At 35.6% G+C, this 21,704-nt stretch overlaps 1 protein-coding gene across 6 annotated transcripts in view; it reads right to left on the bottom strand.

The window, feature by feature from the left end:
* Positions 1-307: 307 nt before the first annotated feature.
* TDRD15 (tudor domain containing 15) overlaps positions 308-21,704 on the bottom strand; it is a 73,627-nt gene continuing 52,230 nt past the window's right edge. For 5 of the 6 annotated variants that reach the window (XM_055327702.1, XM_055327706.1, XM_055327705.1 and 2 more), the window contains 3 exons: positions 11,347-17,593; positions 7,520-7,632; positions 4,048-4,182 (listed from right to left, as the gene is read on the bottom strand). In XM_055327702.1, coding sequence (XP_055183677.1) covers positions 7,574-7,632; positions 11,347-17,593 — 6,306 coding nt within the window. In that variant the 3' untranslated portion in view covers positions 4,048-4,182; positions 7,520-7,573. Of the gene's footprint in view, positions 1,180-4,047; positions 4,183-7,519; positions 7,633-11,346; positions 17,594-21,704 lie in introns of those variants that run through there. The other variant, XM_055327703.1, reaches the window with a different exon arrangement.

Genomic DNA, 21,704 nt, shown 5'->3' with positions numbered 1-21,704 from the left:
TTAGTTTCTTTCAGACTTTACCTCTTATTAGTGAAGTTAACACTAATATCTAATTACTTATTTCCTAAGTCATCTCGAAGTCATTTTCATATTTTTTTAAATTCATGAATGATGCCCTCTGAAATGCTGACAAATATTCAATCAATATGTAGTTATTTCCCATCTACTATGTGTAAAAATATGGAGGCAAACTGAAGGAATCATTTATTGAGTTTTTAATCAAGTAGAACAAAATGAAAAGTAAATGGAATGTTTACAAAGAGACTAGTACAAACTAATGTACAGTGGGCACATAAATGCTCTAGAACTCATATAGCCATAGGAGTTAGTATCCCAAAACCAAATAAATGAATAGCAAGCCATTAGGCAGATAAAACATGTCACACTTTTTCACTGAAATTCACACTTATTACCAGGTCTTTTTATTCTCACCATATGCCAAAAGGTCTAAAGATACTTTATAAGTGGATTATAAGTTATCCAGTTGTTCTACTTAACTATCTCAAGGCTTAGTATAAAACATCACTACTATATTAGGTTCATGGATCCTGTAGCTTTGGAATTTGGATGTGATGAACATGATGGAGTTTGCTTGTTTCTGTACAATCAATACCCATGGCTTCAGCAAGGAAAACTCAAATGGTTGGGGTATGTAACTGTTGACAGTCCTTACACATGGACTTGCCATGTGGCTTGGGCTTCCTCACAACCTAGATGTGGTATTTGGATTTCTTCTATGATGGTCCAAGGCACCAGGTAACAAGTATTCCAGAAAATAAGGTGAAAGCTACATCATTGTTTGTGAAGTAACTTGTAAGATGACATGGCATCACTTCAACTCCATGACTTTTGGTCAAAGGACTCAAGCTTACCCACTTCCAAGGAAAGGGTAATTATATACTCCCCTTCTTGAGGGGGAATAGAAAAGTTGCAGTGGATGAAAGCTTAAATTTTACCGTGACAATCTTTGGATAATAAAATGCAACACAGTATGCCCTATGGCCCCCATTCACATCATTCTCATATGCAGAAGACACTACACCTTTCCCAAGACCTCCAAAGTCTCAATCCATTATGGCATCAGAACAGCCTCAGACCTCATCATCTAAATCAGGTCCAAGGGTAGATTAGGCTCCCCGGAAGCAGTTCCTCAGGTACAGTTCTTCTTGATCTCAAGACCTATGAAACAAAGTAGCATGTTAGCCCAAACACAACCAACATACCACTGTGGGGCAAGCACAGAGTAACTTGTATAGGCACTCTCATTCAAAAACAGAATTAGGAGGCATACAGTATTACTTGGAAACCTCCTAAGACTAAATACTCCATTCATTAGGCACATTTTCATCTTCTCCATGTTGTGGCAGTAGCAATTTTGTTATATATAATGAGAATATCTAGCAAAGATCTCCATTTTCCTTTCCTCCAGCTTTCAACATTTTCCTCAACTACCATAAGGCCCTCACTGACCATCTCCTTGAGGACTGTCAAGTACCTTCCAGTTTCTGCCCACTACTCAGTCCAAAAGTTATAGCAGCATTTCACATCTGGTGCCATAGTTTGTTCCAGTTATTTCTATTTAACAACTTATTCTAAAACCCAGTGATAAAAATAATGGTATTATGTCACATATCTAGGGGCAGAAATTGGGACAAAACACAGCAGGGTTGGCTTATCTTTGTTCCACAATGTCTGGGCCGTATCTAGGGATACACAAATGGTAATATACTGGAACAGTCAAGAAAAGAACCTAAACAGAACATTTTCACGTGGCTTGAGTTTCTTCAGCACATGGCAACCTCAAGGTCACTGGACTACTTAACATGGCAACCTGGCATTAAGCAAGACTATTCTCGTGAACAAATAGAGATGCACCACCTTGCACAACCTAACCACACAAGTCAAGCAGTACACTTCTCTGTCCTCCTTGAGGAGGGAACAGGACAGGAGATAGTGTTGTGGCCATTTCTGGAAACTAAAATCCTCTATGCCAGTTTATCAAGAAATGCATGATGATCAGAGTGCAACCGGCAATATGCATAACAAGAGGAAGGAGAAACAGTGCTTGCAACACGTGTGTTTTTGCTGCCTCTTAATAGTGCCTAAACACTATTAAGATAACATGGGGAAAAAATAAGATAACATGGAGTAAAAATAAAACATGATAAAAAAGCCACTTTGGGTTCCTCATGCACTGAACAATTAGGTAAAGAAAAGTTATGTATAGTGGCTGATTCAATTAGGGATCCCAGGGAATTCCTGTCTTGGCTATGAGAGTAACTGATAGACTAGCCCCATTACAAACAGGACACAAAACATAGAGTATATATAAAACTGTTTGCAGGTATTGGACAGCACTCATGAAGGGCTGTAATCTTTGAGAGGGGAGACAAACATAGGGAATCTCTATATCCATCCAGGTTCTCTCCCCAGGTAAATTATCTGACCACAATGCAGACGTGAGGTCAAGCACAGAGCAGTAGCTTTACTGAATTAAGGATGTGGAAATCAAGGTGCAAGGCTAATTTATGGTAGCTGGGATTTGGTGCCACCATAAGAGCCACAGAGAAAGAACCTCAAAGGTTTGTATGGTAATTCCTCAGGTCATTAGCCAACTCCTATGCTGCAGATCTACAGGGCAAGACTCTACAGTTAACTTAATGGTGTTAAGAAGTTGAAAGCTGAGAAGAGATTCTGGAGGTAACAGCGTGCTTGGGAGATTTTGCATTTTGGACCAAGTCAGAATATAAGCACCCTGGAAAACAACCTGAGTATTCAGTTGAGACCCCAGAAAAGTTATCCATAGAAGGATGGAGAATAAGGCATGAAAACAAAATTAACAGATCTGCCCTTAAACTAGATGGACAAAAGCCAAGTGGTCCAATAATAATCTAACAAACTACCAGAACAAAAATTTAAAATCTTTAGAGGAAGATAACAACCCAAAACTATTATAACATACACCCACGTTGTAATAAAAAAATAGGGAAAGTAAAAGTAATATATAACCAAGAGAAATAAAGTAGGCATCTATTCATGATAAAAACCCAAAGACTAGAAAAAAAACTTCAATCTGATTAAAGGTTAATATACAACCATAAACATCACACTTAATGATCTAAGATAGAAGGCCGTTTCCCTAATACAGACAACAAGACATGGATACCTGCTCTTACCATTTCTTTTCAACATAATATTGGAGATTCTAACTCCTGCAACCTGGCAAAACAACAACCACCACCCAATACAACCAAATAAAAGGAAGACTTAAGTTTTATTTGCTATGACATTCTGTATGCAGCAAATCCAAAGAAACACACATACAGGGCAGCCCGGTGGCTCAGCGGTTTAGCGCCACCTTCAGCCCAGGGCCTGATCCTAGAGACCCAGGATCAAGTCCCACGTTGGGCTCCCTGCATGGAGCCTGCTTCTCCCTCTGCCTGTATCTCTGCCTCTCTCTCTCTCTCTCTCTCTCTCTCTCTCTCTCTCTCTCTCTTTCTCTCTCATGAATAAACACACATACACAGATTTGAATGAACAAGTACAGAAAGGTTACAAAACACAAGGTCAAAATTCAAAGTCAATTGTATTCTAATAGATGAACAACTAAAAATTAGAGAATGAAATCAACATCTTCCATTATAATTAGCAACAAAGAAAATATTTAGAAAGAGAGTAAGTTTCTAGATTTCAGAATAAGTTTCAAGATTTGTGCACTAAGAATTACAAACATTGTAGAGGTAAATTAAAGATCAACATAGTCCCTGTTCCAGGACTGGAAGGGCTGACACTGTTAAGATAGCAACTACTCTCCCCAGATTAATCTACAGTTTAAACCAATTGCTATAAAATCTAGCTAGGGTTTTTGTTCTTTTTTTTGTGCAGAAGTTTAAAATATGACCCCTCCCATTCATATGGAAATGTAACAGACCCAAAATCATTTTAGAAAAGGACCAAAAACGAATCAACAAAAGAACAAATGAGAACTTTTATTTCAAAAATATTACAAAGCTATAATAATCAAAACAGTGAAGTACATGCAAAAGGCTAGTCCTATTCATCAATGGAAGACAAGAGTGCACAAATAAGTCATTTTGGGTCAAGTATTTTTGACAGTTTCCACAAAAACTCAGTGGACAGCATCTTTTTAAATAAAAGACGATGTAGAAACTAGAAATCCACCTGCAAAAAAAAAAAAAAAAGCAGTAAGATTCCACCTCATTCCACATACAAAAACTAACTCAAGACTGACCAAAGATCTAAACATCAGAACTAGGACTCTAAAACTCTTAGGAAAAAACTTTTATGAGCATTCATCATCTTGGATTACATAATGATTTCTTATGTATAACACCAAGAGCAAATGCAAAAGCATCAAAAGTATGGATACACATTGGATTCCATCAAAATTGAAAATATTTGTGCTTCAAAGGGACATCAAAGTGAAAGGAAACCCAGAAAAATGGGGGAAAATATTTGTAAACTATATACAGGATAAGGGGCTTGGATCCAGAATACATAAATTCTTTCTACTCAACAATAAAGAGATTTAAAAAACATTTTTAATGATGAAAATTTTTGAAAACTTTTATTCAAAGAAGATATACAAATGGCTAATAAGCACATGAAGAGATGTTCAATATCATTAGTGAAATGCAAATTAAAACCAAAAGATAGTTTGTCTTATCCACTAGGATAGCAAGAATAAAAGTGGATAAAGAACCAAGAGCTGGTCCTTTGAAACAAAATTTATCATTCTTTAGCCAGACCCATCAAGAAAAAAAAGGGGGGGAGGGGCCTCAAAATTAGAAATGGAGAAATAACAACCTACACCACAGAAACAAATATTTTGCCAACAAATTGGGTAACCTAGAAGAAATGGATTCTTAGAAGCATAACCTTCCAAAACTGAATTAGGAATAAATTAATTTGAACAAGTTGTTAGCAATGAATAGAATCATTAATCAAAAAATCTCCTAACCAAAAAAAAAAAAAAAAATCTAGGACCAGGCGTCACAGGTGAATCTACCAATCATTCAAATGATTTAAATTTAACAAGTTAGTACCCATTCCTTTCAAATTATGCCCCCCAAAAAAATAGAAGAGTAAGAAAGGCTTCTAAATTCATTAGGGCAGCATTACCCTGATACTAAAACCAAAGACACTACCAAAAAAAAATAAAAAAAGAGGGTGAGATGGAGAGACACTACAGGCCAATAATTCTGATTAAAAGATACAAAAATCCTCAACAAAATATCAGCAAAACAAATCCAATGATACATTTTTAAAAATCCTTCACCACAATCAAGTGGTATTTATTCCAGGGATGCAAAGGTGGTTCAAGATTTATAAATCAACATGATACATTACATTAACAAAAGAAACATCTCAACAGGTTCAGAAAAAGCATTTGATAAGGCATAACATCCATTTATGATAAAAATCCTCAACAAAGTAGATGTAAAAAGAATACACCCCAATATGATGAAGGCCATATGTTAAAGATGCACAGCTATCATCATACTCAATGGTGAAAAACTGGGAGCTTTTCCTCTAAGATCAAGACAAGGATGTCCACTCTCACCACTTTTATTCAAAATAGTACTAGAAGTCCTCACCACAGCAATCAGACAAGAAAAAGAAAAAGCATCCAAATTGGTAAGGCAGAAAGAAAAAAACTTACTTTTTGCAAATGATAGGATAATATATATTTAAAAACCCTAAAGACTCTAGCATAAAACTACTAGAATTCAGTACAAAATACACAGAAATCTATTGAGTTTCTATATACTAATAACAAAGTAGCACAGAAATTAGGAAAATAATCCCATTTATAATTGTACCAAAAATACCTAAGAATAAACTTGACATAAGAGGCAAAATATCTATACTACAAAAACTATAAAATGTTGATGAAAGAAATTGAAGACACAAATAAATGGAAAGATGTTCCATGCTTCTGGATTGGAAAAAGTCAACATGGATCTATATTACCTAAAGCAATCTACAGATTTACTGCAATCTAGATCAAAATTATCAACTGGAACAAATGATCCTAAAACTTGTAAGGAAACACAAAAGTCCACAGATAGTCAAACAATCTTTGGAAATAAGAACAAAGCTAGAGGTATCATAATCCCAGATTTCAACATATGCTATAAAGCTATAGTAATCAAAACAGTATTATACTGACACAGACACATAGAAAAAATGAAACAGAGAGCCTGTAAATAAACCAATGCTTATATGGTTGATCTAAAATGAAGGAGGCAAGAATATACAATGGAGAAAATATGGTCTCTTCAACAAATGGTGTTGGGAAAACTGGAGAGCTACATGCAAAAGAATGAAACTGGATCACTTTCTTACACCATCTGGAAAAATAAACTCAAAATGGATTAAGGACCCAAATGTGAAACTTTAAATCATAAAACCCCTGTAAGAAAAGAAGTATAAACAGGTAGTTTCTTTGACATTGCCCACAGAAATACTTTTAGACAGGTCTTCTTGGGCAAGAGAAACAAAAGCAAAATTAAAGTACTGGGCTACAATGGAATAAAAAGTTTTTACACAGAAAAGGAAACCATCAACAAACTCCTATTCATAAACAACAGTATTTCTGGAAATTACTTCCTAACCACAAAAAAAATGACAATATCAATACACTCAATATACATGTACCAATAATAAATTTGATTGCCCTAGCTAGCTTAGAAAATTTCTAAGTTTCTTCAAATATTTTCTAAATCACCAAATCTCTAGTTCTTTGAAACTATTTGGCAGAAACTGACTCTTAAGTGCACTTGTATGATTTTATGGTTCTATCTCTGCAAGAATATACTCCGAATTTGCTCAATAAATGTTTACTTGTAAGATAAATCCTAATTCACAAGTAAATGCACTGACAAAATCTCTCTCCCCCAACTAAACAGTAGTCTTCTTGAATGTCACAAATATCTACAACAAATAACCAAAAATATAAAGCCAAAATAAATAAATATAAATATATATATGTATATATATATATATATACACAAAAAAAAATAAAGTAAAAGAAAAATCCCATTGTATGAGCTAGAGAGAGGGAAGAATGGGATTAAGTCTGACTTTTCTTCCATATTCTAAGTGTCCTATAAGCACCCATATTTTCCTGGGAATGTGGTTGTGTAGCATTAACTCTCTATGTACTATCCATGACCTCGACTATGACTCTATAAAGTAGCAACAGAAACAGAGGCTTTAGTCAGGAAAGACACCTGAAAGATATAACAGTAAAATATTATCTAATGACTGAAAATGTAGCAAAGAATACTTTATCAAATAAAATGTTTAAAATACTTTAGGAGTGAAACACATTTCCTAAATATTCTTTCTGAAAACAAGTCATCATAATTCCTGGTCACAACAAATTTGTAACATTCTAATCTGTAACATTCTAATCACTGTCTGCTAGGAAAATAATCTGAACAATCTAGATGCCTTTCAGATACTTTGAGTTTAGAAATTGTCATATGCTTACCACTTTTATTATATATTTGGAGCATCTAAAACAAAACAGGAATTACTGGGTATCCTATGTATTATCTGTTGCCAAACTGATGCATAAAAGATCTGAGCTTTCATCTCCTTGCACTGAAAAACAAGAAAGAATAATTAGTATGTTAGATTATATTTTCCAAGAATTATGGGTTTCATTAATAGTCATGACATTATTTTGAAGGTTCCTACTATAAACAGAATTTTTTGCTTAATTTCTAACAGTCATAATTTAAAAAGGTAAAGGAAAGAAATATAGCATACAGATTATACATATACTAAAACATACACTTAACTAAAAATATCTTTTCTTAAATAATTACTAATATATATTCATTCTGGAAAATAAAATACATTTTTGTTTCTTCTAGTCTTTATTTAGAACAAGAATTCTATCAGAAATCCAATCTTCCAAAAAGATTTAACTGTTAATGTATTTACTGCAAATATGTGCCTGTTATACACTGTCCTAAATATTGCAATTTCATGCAGAACAACATCAGCAATTTTTCAAGTTACTTCACAAAAGATTTTCAAAACAAATACAGTAGTTTTATTAGAATGTGATTTTTCTAGAATTAGTGAGCATTTACTTTGTACCAGGTATTAGTGAAGAGGTTTCACAGGTCTTAACTTATGTAGCCCTCACTCAGCCAATGGTGTCATCATTAGCTGCATATTACAGATGAAGAAAATGAAAAAAATCAATATGTTAGAAAGCTTATCTCCAGTTTCACAGTTAAGAAGGGATGCAGCAGGAATTGAAACTCATGGAGTGGGGCCTCATTGCCCATACTTTTAAATATTGTGCCGGATCCAATGCAAGTGATCCATAAGTATCACTTACAAGACTTGTATTATCAGAATTCAGCCTAACATTTTACATGCCTATCAGCCATTCCCCTTTGGATATCTAGCTATATCATCTTGAATGTAAAAGGTCAGACAAAAGTCTCCGCAAAAATGGGTTGCCATTCCAGATTTCTTTCAAAGTTGTCCTCCAGTTAAATATGCAACTGTAGGAAGGTAGCACATATCAGCATCAAGCACTGCCTCAGTAACTCGATATTTTTGTGCTTTTCAAAGGGTTGTTACATTCTCCTAGTTCCCATAATTATCTATTTAAGGACTTCCAGGGAAAAACAAGCAAGCAACAACAGCAAAGACATCTTGGACACACACTAGTAACTTATTCTGAGAAAACAGGCTGCAAATAAAAAACACTAGCTTGTATATTTTAATACGTATATGTTATAGTAGGCTGAAACTACGGGACAGCTAACCCAATTTTCTAAATGTATTATTAAAACAATACCTGGGCAAGGCAAAATAAACGCCTTATACTTTGAGGCCATTTCTAAAACAATGACACTTTTGAGTTAAGTTTAGCACAGAACTACTATGACTCACTATGTATTGTCTGGACTCCAAATACCAGAGCGATAGATTCTAACAGGTTTTGTGAAGTCCAAAATTAGTATTTTTCTCTAACAATTCAGAAAGTTATCCACAATAGTCTCTGGAACAGCGGTTCCCAACCTTGGCTGGATGTTAGACTCACCCGGGGAGCTTTAAGACGGTGAGATCACAGCTGGATCAACTAAGACCATCTCTAAAAGTGAGACCCAGGCAGAATTTTTTAAAGCTTCCTTTTGAACGCAAAGCCCAGATTGAAAAGCATGGGCACTAGCGCCACTTTTCTAGCTTCTTTAATAGGGAAGAGAACTTCAAATATTGAGAACTCTAACAGAGAATTAAAACCATTTTTCCCTAAGATCTGGAGCATGTGCAGGCAGTAATAGCAAACAGCAGTGGCTACTACAGTACTGCTGGTGGTCAAGGAATAAGTGTTAGGAGCCTGGACAGTACTCAAAGCAACGAAACCATCTTGTTTTCTTATTTTGTTTTAAAACTGATTATAGCACATGCGTTAGTAAATTCTAAGTCCGTGAAACCATGTTTCTTATATTTGCCTCAAAGATTTTCCCAAAAAAAAACTTCAAAATTTTTAGAACTATAATTTGATCTTTTATTAGCTGCTTTTGTAATAGCTATCTTCATTTAACTCACTCATTGATTCACCGTGTGCTAGGAATGCAGGAGGTAGGATGCAGATGGGGGCCTGAGGTGGGTTTTTAAGGAATTTAAGAAAAATGAAGGTGGAAATATATTCAGGTAGAGTAATAAAAGAAATTGTGGAAGCACTAAAATGTATGGGCTGAGGGCCAGAAGCTTACTGAAAACTCTGCCTCAAATGATCGAATTGCTTTTCAGAAGGCAGTATAAGTAATTAACAAAAGACTATAGAGTTGGAGATGTCAGAGTTGCTAAGTATATAGGGAACTGAGATCCTGTCTTCTATCCATGGACAATTGCCCTGAGCCTCATCCATAAAACAGTGATAATTTTGGGGGGTGCTTCTTCCCATTCCTGGAGTTTTCTCCCATGTAGAAGTATTCACAGGTGAGGCACTCTCCTCACCCAACACTCCGCTGGTTTTTGGCTTCCTTACTTAGACCAGGAGGAGGGCCAATCTGATTGGTCCATTTGGAGGACAAAGCAGGACAAAGGAATAGGTTAAGGTAGCCTCTTCCTCCTCCCTCCCTTTCTTTGGGAGATCAATGTCTCAAGCAGGGGTAGGCCCCCCCACATGGGAGGGCGGGGCAGTTCCCGCTCTGTGCCTACTGTTGGTAAACCTATTTTCCCCACAGATATAAACCCACATTTATCAGTATTGTTTTGGGGTTGTTGCTTTATTAATAAATGTGGTATTTAGCTCACCAACTGTTTTCCTCCTGGTCCCTCTCTAAGGTGATTTAGAATTTAGGCAACTAGTTGTCAGACTCCATTTAAACCTCAGTATCAACCTACTTGAGAGTTTGGTAACCTTTAAATGAGGGATCCATATGAAAACCTTAACACAGCACCTGGAACATAATAAGCACTCCACCATAACTGCTAATTCAGTAACAAAATATTCAAAAATAAAAGCCAATTTTAAAATATCCATTCACTATAAAACACCTAAATATGAATTCAAATGAAATATTCTTTCTAAAATACGTCAATAAAAACAAGATCCCTCTGCCCATTAAAAGAAAGTAACCTGCTAGAATACAAGTTAGAACATGGAATAACAGATTTATAGTCAGAACATTCATTAAACAGGAAGCATTTTTATAGCCTACGAAGATCCTCAGTAACTAATTCACACAGAAAATGAAACCCAACATGTATTAAAAAATCCGATAATACTATAGCTATAACATATTAAAATTTTAACATTATAGAATCAGTTTGACATCTAAAAAATTTAAGAGGAAATATGTCCTGTCAGTTTATTCCATAAGTGTAACTGCATTAGCAATATGCTAAAAGTACACTCAAAAAACCTAAATAAAGATCTATTTCATCTGATAAGAAACCTATAAGAGAAAATTGGTTCTTCAAAATGAAGCCAGGAGCTCACTAATAGCAAGATTTATTAACCTGAGCTTTATGGGCCTTTAAGTTTTGTGAAACCCTTGAAATCGTCTGTAAAATGTCATGTATTTGTGCATGCATATATAGTTAAAAATGTTCTCCACTTTCATTACATTCTCAAAGGTCACCATTCCAAAAAAGAAAAGACAGTCCCGTATCATCTTATAATTAAGTGATTAGTCCCAGTTTATCCATTTATTCAGATTTTCTATAAAGTCTTACAGTACAGGATGTTTTCAATTTGGATAATTCTGGCATATAATAAAAATTTAAAGAATAAAAAGTAAATCTACAAAAAGAATCTACTTTTTTAAAATAGCTACTTACCCTTTAACGGTTCCTCTGATACAATTTTTTCATTAGCGTGCGATGCTTTTACTGCTATTCTCAAATCCACTATGTTGTTTTCCTGTATTTCTTCAGTTGGTAGTTTTTCAAAAATGTTTTCAGCATAATTGATGTTATTCTTGAAACCATTAGGTGGTTCCCAAAATGAAGCTGAACACGTATCCAATGTAAAGGAACTTTGGGGATTACACTGCCCAACATCAGCCTTCTCTCTCAGAGTTACGTTTCTAGAATATAATCTTTTACGGATACAGCTTTTCCTTAAGAGGTTCTGGTAGACTTCTTTCCTCTTTACAGTTTTCTCTTTTTGCCTTTGTTTCTCAGAGCAGGTACAACTTATATTTTCCCTTCTATAACAATTTTGATCTAACAATGGGAAGAGAGGCTTCCCCTGTAATTGAGGCTGGATTGTAGTAGATCCAGTACTAATTCCATCATTAAGACGATCTGAATCTTTACAATACGCTGCAAAACCAGAAGCAACTAACATATCTGCCAAATTGTTCTTCTCATGAATGACCTCTACTTTCAGTTTTGTTTCAAGATTATATGTCCTAAACTGAAAAACTAAGCCTGGTTTACTTAGGAATTCTTGAAAAAAACTTTTGGCTTCTACATTCCAGTGTTTCCCTTCAGCAGGTAAGATACCGTGTAAGATACAAGGATAACTCAACCTTGGTATATTCAAAAGTTCGACAGGAGCAACTTTCAGATTTTTTATATCTGAATAAGGTATGGAAACAGAAAATCCATAGTCGATCAACACAAGTAATAAAGATTGATTAGAGACCTCAGAGATTTCTACTCTATTCCACTGATCTTCCAATTCATATTTGAACAAACAACTAGCACCGGGAATTATGCACTCTTGAGGCACTCTTTGCAACTTTTCTGGTAGATCAGAAAGCAACACAAAGAGAGATTTCATTATGTCAAAGAAATCTTCTAACTGAACGCAGAAATCTGATGGATCAGAAATAGCAGTGGCAATACCAGAATATTGTTTTCCATTGTGGAGCTGGGCCCAAGTATATGATCTTGTTGTACAAGAGGACACAGTAGTTTTAGATTCCACACTCAAAATAGTTTCTGAAGATTTAAGTTTGTTTTCAACATGAACTTTATTTAAATTTAAATATTCCAAAAGTAACAGGCCATCTATCAGAATGTCTACTTTCCACACAGAGTCTAAATATTTCAGGAAAAGAATATTTATTTCCAAATGTGCAAATAAACCCACAATGGACTCAAATGGCCGGCTTTTAAAATTTTCAAACCAAATCCATTTACAAGGCACAGCTTGTCTTGGAATATTTCTAATTTCATTACTAAGCATCTTGGTATTACTGAAAGGCACTATTTCATACTTACCACGATCTACTAAAAAAACAAGCACTTTCTCATCAACACACTTCTTTGCTACTTTTGATCGATACCACTTCAAGGATTTTTTAGATTTTGCCAAGCACTCTAAACCTTTTTCAATATTTTCAATTGATAAAGAGGGTTTCTTTACTTCTTTGGCGATTAATACTGTTAAATCTGATAAGATTTTTTTATTTTTGGATAACTTCACATAAAAGATCCCACTTTTTGAGACATAAAGTATTTCAGACTTTTCAAGTTGTCCAGGTTTTAACTCTTCCAAAGGAATCTTAACCAGCTGTTGGCAGGATGGTTGAAGGATCTCAGGACCTTCACACTCGTTTGATTTTCCTTTCTTCATTTCATCATCCTCCCCAGAGCTCACCTTTTGAGAGACAGCCACAGGCAACTGCAATACTGTTTTCCGTAGTTTTGAATATGCTGTCCATTTCAGTAATTCATTAATGATACACGTTCCGTCACAAATGATACTGACTTCCCATCTCCGCTCATGCTTTTTCAAAAATTCACAAGAAACTGTTTTGTTACTCACTTTTGATGTGAAAAAATCCACAGTGTTACTGTCCCATATTTCATCAGGCTCATTCCACTTGACTCCACTAAGAAAAGAATGGATTCCTAGCTGAGGAACAGTTAAGAATTCCCTCTGAAATTCATAAATTTTGGAAGCACTTATTACCGCAGTATTACCATAGTCAATAAATTCCACTTCAAAAGAATTTCCTGGCAGAATTCTCTTAATTACTGCTCTGTAGATGGCATGGTCACCAAAGTATTCTGCAATGACAAGGTCTCCCACCATAGGCTTCACTGATTTTCTCTCTTTCACTAAATTTGCTCTGCTTCCATTTAGAGCATCTGTGAGTCTGATTATTACATTTGCATTCTCAGCCAGCTGGATATGGAAACTTGCTGGATTACTGATATTAGAAACATATCCTTTAACTTTGGCATTCAAGTAGATTTGGGGTTGAGGAAGATCTTTGATCTGTGGTCTCATAAGATTAGATGGGTTTTGAGAGGCTGCTTGATTTAATTCTCCACTAAAACACTGTGATACAACCCTTACTGATCTGTGGCCCACATCATTTTCATCGAGAGCATGTGCAGATCCAGAGACACTTTTTACACCCTTACTTTTTAGTCCACTACTCAAAGAGTTCACTTTGGTTTTTGACACCGGTTCAATTTTATAACAAACTGATGGTTTCAAAAGCTTGGCATATGTACTTCCAGGATTCATTAATTGATCTATTTTGCTTTCAGAATACATTACTAGATTAGTTTTATTTATCATATTATGATGATAACTGTTTTCTATTTTGCCTTTCAAAGAAACAGCAAGTCTTTCGTTCTCACTTATTTTAGGACTCTTTTCCACACAGTGTGATTGGTCACAATGTTTCTTTCCATAAGCATGAAGCAACATTTTAATTTCCTCATTTATATGTTGACATCCATCATACAAATCTATACCAAGCTGGCCATCTGACTCCCTGGACAATATTATTGCCCTTAACGGTTTTCCTAAGAAGTTATCTTCAAACCAGCCACTGATTTCTGCTGGAATATCTACATCTCTAACATCTGACAAAAAACACTTAATAGCTTGCATGGGTGTAAACAGCAATTCTGGAAACTGATCTGAAATCACCCTCAATGTACTTTCTTCTACTAACTGCTTATTTCCAAAGTCCACAAAATAGACCAGAAAATCAGTTAATGAATCCGTTGGCATTGCTAAAGCTCTGTAAGAGACACCATCCTCTATATACTTAGATATGCACAACCTCATTTTACTAGGATCATATTTTGGACAATTTTTGAGGTTACTAATCTCTACAATTTTTGTTTCTATCATCTCTAGGTCTTTAATATTTCTACTAAGTTGGCAATAAAACTTTTTGGGACTATATATGTGAGATATGTATATTTCTTCCTCGCTTCCAATTTTTATGTTAAAGGAAGAATAACAGTAACTGTAAAGACTAACTGAAGATGGGAATGGCTTTGATAACATACTATACTGTGCTGAGCCATGATTAATGAGAAATTCTCTTGCACTAGTAAGTGGAGACTGTAAATCCACCAAGTTATATAAACAGTTTGGATATATAAGAGCTAAGGCATAAATGACACAAGTCAATAACCCTCCAGAGGAAGAAATAAAATTCCTCAAGTCTCTACATGCTTCTCTTGTCCAACAGAATTTACCACTGATGTGTTCAACTAAATGGTTAAGACTACATCTGAAGGCTTGGACTTCTAAAACAAGAAAACGTGGGTTAATAGCACAAATATCTTTAACTAAAACCCTTTCTTGGTAACCATAATCAACAAATACTATGTCAAATTCTTTTCTTGATACTTGAGTCAAAATAGCAGCTCTATACCACTTCCCATCTTTGGAATACTTAGCAACACAAGCAATCTGCCCAGTTTGATAAGGATCAGAATGAATGCTGTAATAATTCTGAATCTGATCCATTAGTAATTTTAGGTCTTCTAACTTACTTTGAAGCTGGCATGAAAAGTCTCCTGGGCCATAATAAGAAGAACACTTGACTTCAAGGACTGTTCCTGGTTTAAACATATATTCTTTATAAGGTCGTATCAATTCTGGTCCCACAGACAAGGTAGAAGGATTTCTTAAATCTGAGAAATTAACAGCTGGGGACTTTAACAAAGACGAGTTACTGTCTTTTAGCTTATTTGAATGATACTTCTTAGGTTTAGGTCCTTCAAGAAGGGCAGATAGGACTTTAATATTAACTTTGTTTTTACACTTTAAATTTAACACTGAATATTCACTTACAGATTTGGGGAGACATTCTGGTTCTACTTCCCAATATTCTGCATATCCAGCTTGTAACATGAGAGAGACAACATCAGTATTTTCTGAGGCTTCAATACTCTGAATATTTACAATGTACTTGTCATCTTTTCTTGCTATAACTTGAAGCAAAATTGCTTTGTTCAAGACAATTTTTTTAAAATAGTCAATTGCTGCCTTAACCCATAAATCTTCAACAGGAAATATATGTGCAAGTGAACAGCACATGGCTAAGGCAGGCAACTCACAAAACTCTGGAAGCAAAATTTTTACATCAAAAAATGGTATGGAATCAGTATTTCCATAATCTATAAAATAAACATTAATCTTATAACCATTAATTTCAGTGATGACAGCCCTGTAAAAGTATCTGTCCTTGCTGTATCTAGCACAGCATAATAATCCGGGCTCTGGATTTCTTAGAATCAGTTCATCATTTTCACACAAGTCATAAGATTTGTTTATATTTTTCATTATATCTTGAAGTTCATGTTGATGTTCATTAGTGCGTACCCAGAAATTTGATGGGTTTAATACATAGGCCACAAAAGCAATATAGGCAGCCCGTATGTCCATCTCTACAGTTTTAACAGGAAAACCTACTTTCAAAGTATTTTTATTTAGAGAGTCTATCGGCCTTTCAATATTTCCAGTAAAATGCTCAACTGCAAAGCTGTTTACATCAGAAGCATTAGTCTCCTTAAACATATTAGAGATTTTTGAATCAGACACTGGACAGAGTACTTGTGTGCCTACAGTCTTCAGCAGACACTTAGAATTAATTGTAGACTCCTGAGTTTGTAGTGTTACATAATACAAATGTTCATCCTTATGGAACCAATCAAGGTGTGCATATACTATTTGTCCTAACAAAGCTTGTTTAAATACACTCAGTTGAGATTTACTGGCATCTCTATCTGGACTGTGCAAATATGTCAGAGAACATGGAAATGAAAATAATGGTACTAAAATAAAATCCTGCTTAAGTTTCTTTACATGGATGGAGGGTATAGCCTCACTATTGCCATAATCCATGAACCAAATTTTCACTTGATTATTGGGCAAGAGCTGCTGAAGAATTCCTCTATGCCACTGTCCATTTCTTCTTTTGGCAACACAAAGTAGTCCAAAGTTATCACATGTGGGACTACTTTCTTGACTGGCTGTATCATAATGCAAAGTCATACACACTGTTAAGTTTTCTAATTCTGGAATCCATTTAATTAGCTGACAATAAAATTTACTTGGGCTCAATGCAGAGGATATCTTTATACTTTCAATACTGCCTACTGACAAAGTTGGCTGCAAATTACCCAGAATGTGTTGAATATCAAGTGAAGCATCATTATTACTTAATGGTAACTCAGGTCTTTTATGTTTTAGTAAATCTGGTATTTCCTGTGGGAATTCTTTTAACATTTCCACAATAAGACGAAACGAATCCCCATCGATAAGTCTGCCTAATTGTAATTCAAGAACCTGTGATATAATTTTTGGCACTTCAAGAAGAACCATTTGAAGAGGCAAAACAGCTTGTACACAGCCTTTCACTTGTAGTCCTACTAATGACTTGAAGTAATTCAAAGCCTTAGGAGGCCATCTTTCCCCATTTGGTAGTATGTTGGCAAAAATACCAACTATTACCCGTGGCGGTAGCTCAAATAAGTTGCCACAGGCCGAAGCAACCTGTGTACTATTAACTTTTAGTTCTTTTCCATGATCTATGAGGAGCACTGTATAGAGTTCATTTTTCTTTTCCATGACTCTTCCTCTCTGCCATTCGCCAGATACACTTTCTTCTACCAAACAAAATTCATCAATGTCCACGTTATTTTTTTCTTTTGGAATGTGCTGCATTTCCCGCTGTAATATGTGGTAGTCAAATTCACATTCAATATTATTTTTGCCTTGAAATTTCACCAGAATATCCTTGGGAAGACATTCTACATGTGATATTGTCAGATCCACGTCTAAAAACGTTGGTAACAGAGATGTAGAATCCATTTTCTAAAAGCAAATAATAAGTACTAATTAGCTTCTGGGCAGACAGTTGTTATGATTAAGTGAAGTTAGCCTTCTATAAATTTGAAATTAGCCTTTTTACAGGTTCAGTATGTAAACATAAACCTTAAAATCCTTATATGCCTGGGGTTCCTGGTTAAGTGTCAGACTCTTGATTTCAGCTCAGGTCATGATCTCAGGGTCCTGAGACAGAGCTTGAGTTAGGCTTCATACTAGATATGGAACCTACTTAAGTTTCTCCCTCTCTCCCTCTACCCCTATGCTGCTCGTGTGCTATTTCTTTTTAAAAAATTATGTGCCTATTTTTCAAACTAAACATATTGGTTTAAAAATTACATTTTTATTTTGTTCAATATACCTAACTTCACTGCCTTCTACTTTCAAAAAATTTGACTGAAATAACCACACTTGGAAAAATAGGAGAACAATTTTCTAGAAACTTCCAAGTTTCTCCTAGATATTAGACAGATGTAGTACAAGAAGGAAGCCAAGTAAAGGCAACTGGAGACTTCTTTCTACTGCTGTGAGAACACTACTTTCCCTCATGCAGACTTCTTCTAACAACCTATAACTCAAAGAGGTGAATCCTAGAAGCAAGGGCAGATGGTGAACCCACCAGGGACACACGGTTTATACTCCCCACTCTCAATTAGTAACATCTGGACCCTATCAGTATCACTATACAACTTCTGGATTCTTCTTTGAGGGGGCAATAGGCTAACTTCTGAACACCATTAAGGAAAACCAGGCATGGAAAGACCCTAAAGCAACTTAGGTACATCCGTGTTTTGTCACTGGCATGGATGACCACAAAAAGTATGGAGGGAAAAGAAATCTTCAGCAGAGGCAAAGCTCTCTACTCTAACTATGGCTCCAGCTAATTTTCTCTAAACTGTTGAGACTCTAAAAGTAAAACCAATATTCAAGTATAAAATATTCCCCAAATTCAGGCTAGAACCAACATCTATTGTTACAGGACACATCTCAGCTCCTACTTGACCTGGAGTTAATGCTTTACAACTATCAATTTCTTTTTATGATGAGAAAAATACTGGACCTTAAAAAAGAAAATCACTTAAAAAGCCAAGGAAATGCTCCTCTAAGGAATAAATATGAGACAGCAAATAATTGTTTTTCAAAAATCTGATTTCTGTTTTCAAAAGGTCAAAAGAACACATTTTTATATGAGTAAGTGGTCAAGATGCAGCAACCGAATTAGAAAAATACACATAAGGAATTTAAAACTGCCATGGGGAAAGTCAACACAAAATAAAGGTAAACAGAATAGAAAAAAATTGAGAGAATACCCCAAAATTCAGAAGATAAAAAGAAATATAGAAGACAGGAATATAAAATCTTATCAAAGTATAAATGTTCTCTCAGAGATCAATAGATGTTTTTTCTAAGACTTAAAAGCCTAATTCCAAAAGCTGAAACTGGCCACTGGAAAGCTAGAGAAAGGGTTAAGATTTAGGGACATCTGGGTACCAACTATGGGTTTTTATTTCCTCCTACGTAATTAATTAGGTGGTAATCACTATGGTCTGAACTACAGACTACAGCTATGCTTATTTGACCCTGGAGTCTAAAAAATTAAAAAATCAAGTCAATGGACTAAATTCACTAAAATCTTTCATTAGAATAAATCATAACACTTCAAGACAAGAAAGGCCTTAAGCCACTGTTATTTAAAATCACAGGCCTGTACTAAACTTCCAGACCTGAGTCAGTTTATAGATCTATATCATTCCTTATACAGAGGGGAGACCAGGTACTCAAGAAAGGATCCTGTACTAGAACACAAGAAAATTCTTCCTGGCATTCACCCAAAAGGTCATGTGACCATTCATCTAATAGGAAAAAGAAAAACAAAACACTTAAGTCTTTTAGGAACTACACTTCTCTTTAGGTATAAAAAGCAAATGTAGGACTTTTTCATTAAATGAAGGAATATATACAATATGAGCCAAAAGAAAACGCAAACACACAAAGAAGTTAAATGGCATACTCAAACTACCAGAAGCCTATTCCTCCACACTACTTAACCTTTCTTCAAACAATATAAATGGCTTCATGTGGAGTTTCACAGGAGGAGGGAGAAAAAAGTCCAAGCCTAGTTTGCATATGCTCTCATCTAATGCCAGTAACATCTAGAAATTGCTGAAGCACTGGAGTGGCCTTGCCTGAGAATCAAAATGAAATAGTCACAATTGTAGAACTAAGAGTACATTTACTGTGCTTGAAGAAATTACTAGCGTTAATAATCTATTCCTATTAATGGGCAATAGCTAATTCCACAGGATGATTAGTAATTCAATGGAGAAAGACTGCAGGACTTACAAGTAAGTCTGAAGAAGAGAAATGTGGATGAGCCCCTAATAATTGACACATAAGTTTGTAGGTCCTGTGTGATGGTTACCAAAGGCCCCTACTGTGGAAAAGGGGTTCTGTTTTGTTTTTTGAGAGGGAGGATGAAGAGAGAGAGGAAAACAGAATTTCCACATTGAGCATGGAGCCCACATGTGACTCAATCTCACAACCCTAAGATCATGACCTGAGCTGAAATCAAAAGCTGGATGCCCAACCGACTGAGCCACGCAGGTGTCCTGGAAAAGATTCTTGACTGAGGAGACAATCTATTCTGTAGGTGTCAGCCTCCTTCACCTACCTCTTCAATGCTGGCTTAATAGGATCATGAAGAAAGTTCCCAATGCCATGGATAAAGCTCTACCCTTGTGTTTCTGAAGCTCAAAATGTAACAATTCAGAGAATTAGGAGGAAAAAAAAAAAACAGGGAATTTAAGACCAAACATGTTCAACTAATCTTTGACAAAGCAGGAAAGAATATCTAATGGAATAAAGACAGCCTCTTCAACAAACAGTGTTGGGAAAACTGGACAGCAACACATGAGAGAATTAAGCCGGACCACTTTTGTACACTCTACGTGAAAATAAAAGACCTAAACATGAGACAGGAAACCATCAAAATCCTAGAGGAGGACACCTCGGCCACAGCAACTTCTTACTAGACACATCGCTGAAGGCAAGGGAAACAAAAGCAAAAATGAACTATTGGGACTTCATCAGGATAAATAGCTTCTGTACAGTGAAGGAAGTAATCAAAAATTTGCAGATGTCATGGTAAAGTGTTAGTATCCATGACCTATAAAGAACTTATCAAATAGCACCCCCAAAAAACAGGTAATACAGTTAAGAAACAGACAAAAAGACATGAATAGACATTTTCCCAAAGACCTACAGATGGCTAGCAGACACATGAAAAAAGCCTCAACATCATTCATTGGGGAAATACAAATCAAAACCACAATGAAATACCACCTCAAACCCATCAGAATGGCTAAAATTAACAAGGCAGGAAACAACAAATGTTGGCGAGGATCCTGAGAAAAGGGAACCCTCTTACACTGTAGTGGGAAAGCAAACTGGTGCAGCCACTGTGGAAAACAGTATGGAGGTTCCTCAAAAAGTTAAAAATAGGGCAACCCGGTGGCTCAGCGGTTTAGCGCCACCTTCAGCCCAGGGCATGATCCTGGAGACCCGGGATCGAGTCCCATGTCGGGTTCCCTGCCTGGAGCCTGCTTCTCCCTCTGCCTGTGTGCCTGCCTCTCTCTCTCTGTGTGTCTCTAATGAATAAATAAACAAAATCTTTATAAAAAAAAAAGTTAAAAATAGAACCACCCTGAGATCCAACAATTGCACTACTAGATGTTTACCCAAAGGATACAAAAATACACATGCACCCCCAGTGTTCATAGTAGCATTATCAGCAATAACCAGAGTATGGAAAGACCCAAATGTCCATTGATGAATGGATAAAGAAGTTATGCAGATATATAAATATAGAGAGATAGATTTAGATAGATATATATATTTAGGTATAGATAGAAATATTTAGATATATCCACACACAATGAACTATTACTCAACCATCAAAAATAATGGAATCTTGCATTTGCAAGACAGACCTAGAGGATATAATGCTAAGTGCTATAAGTCAGAGAAAGACAGATACTATATGATCTCACTTATCTGTGGAATTTCAGAAATAAAACAGATGAACATGGGGGAAGGAAAG

The sequence above is a fragment of the Nyctereutes procyonoides genome, unplaced genomic scaffold (genome assembly GCF_905146905.1).
Source record: "Nyctereutes procyonoides isolate TBG_1078 unplaced genomic scaffold, NYPRO_anot_genome, whole genome shotgun sequence".
NCBI lineage: Eukaryota > Metazoa > Chordata > Mammalia > Carnivora > Canidae > Nyctereutes > Nyctereutes procyonoides.
The sequence above is the reverse complement of the archived record's forward strand: the minus strand, read 5'-3'. Positions and strand labels throughout refer to the sequence as shown.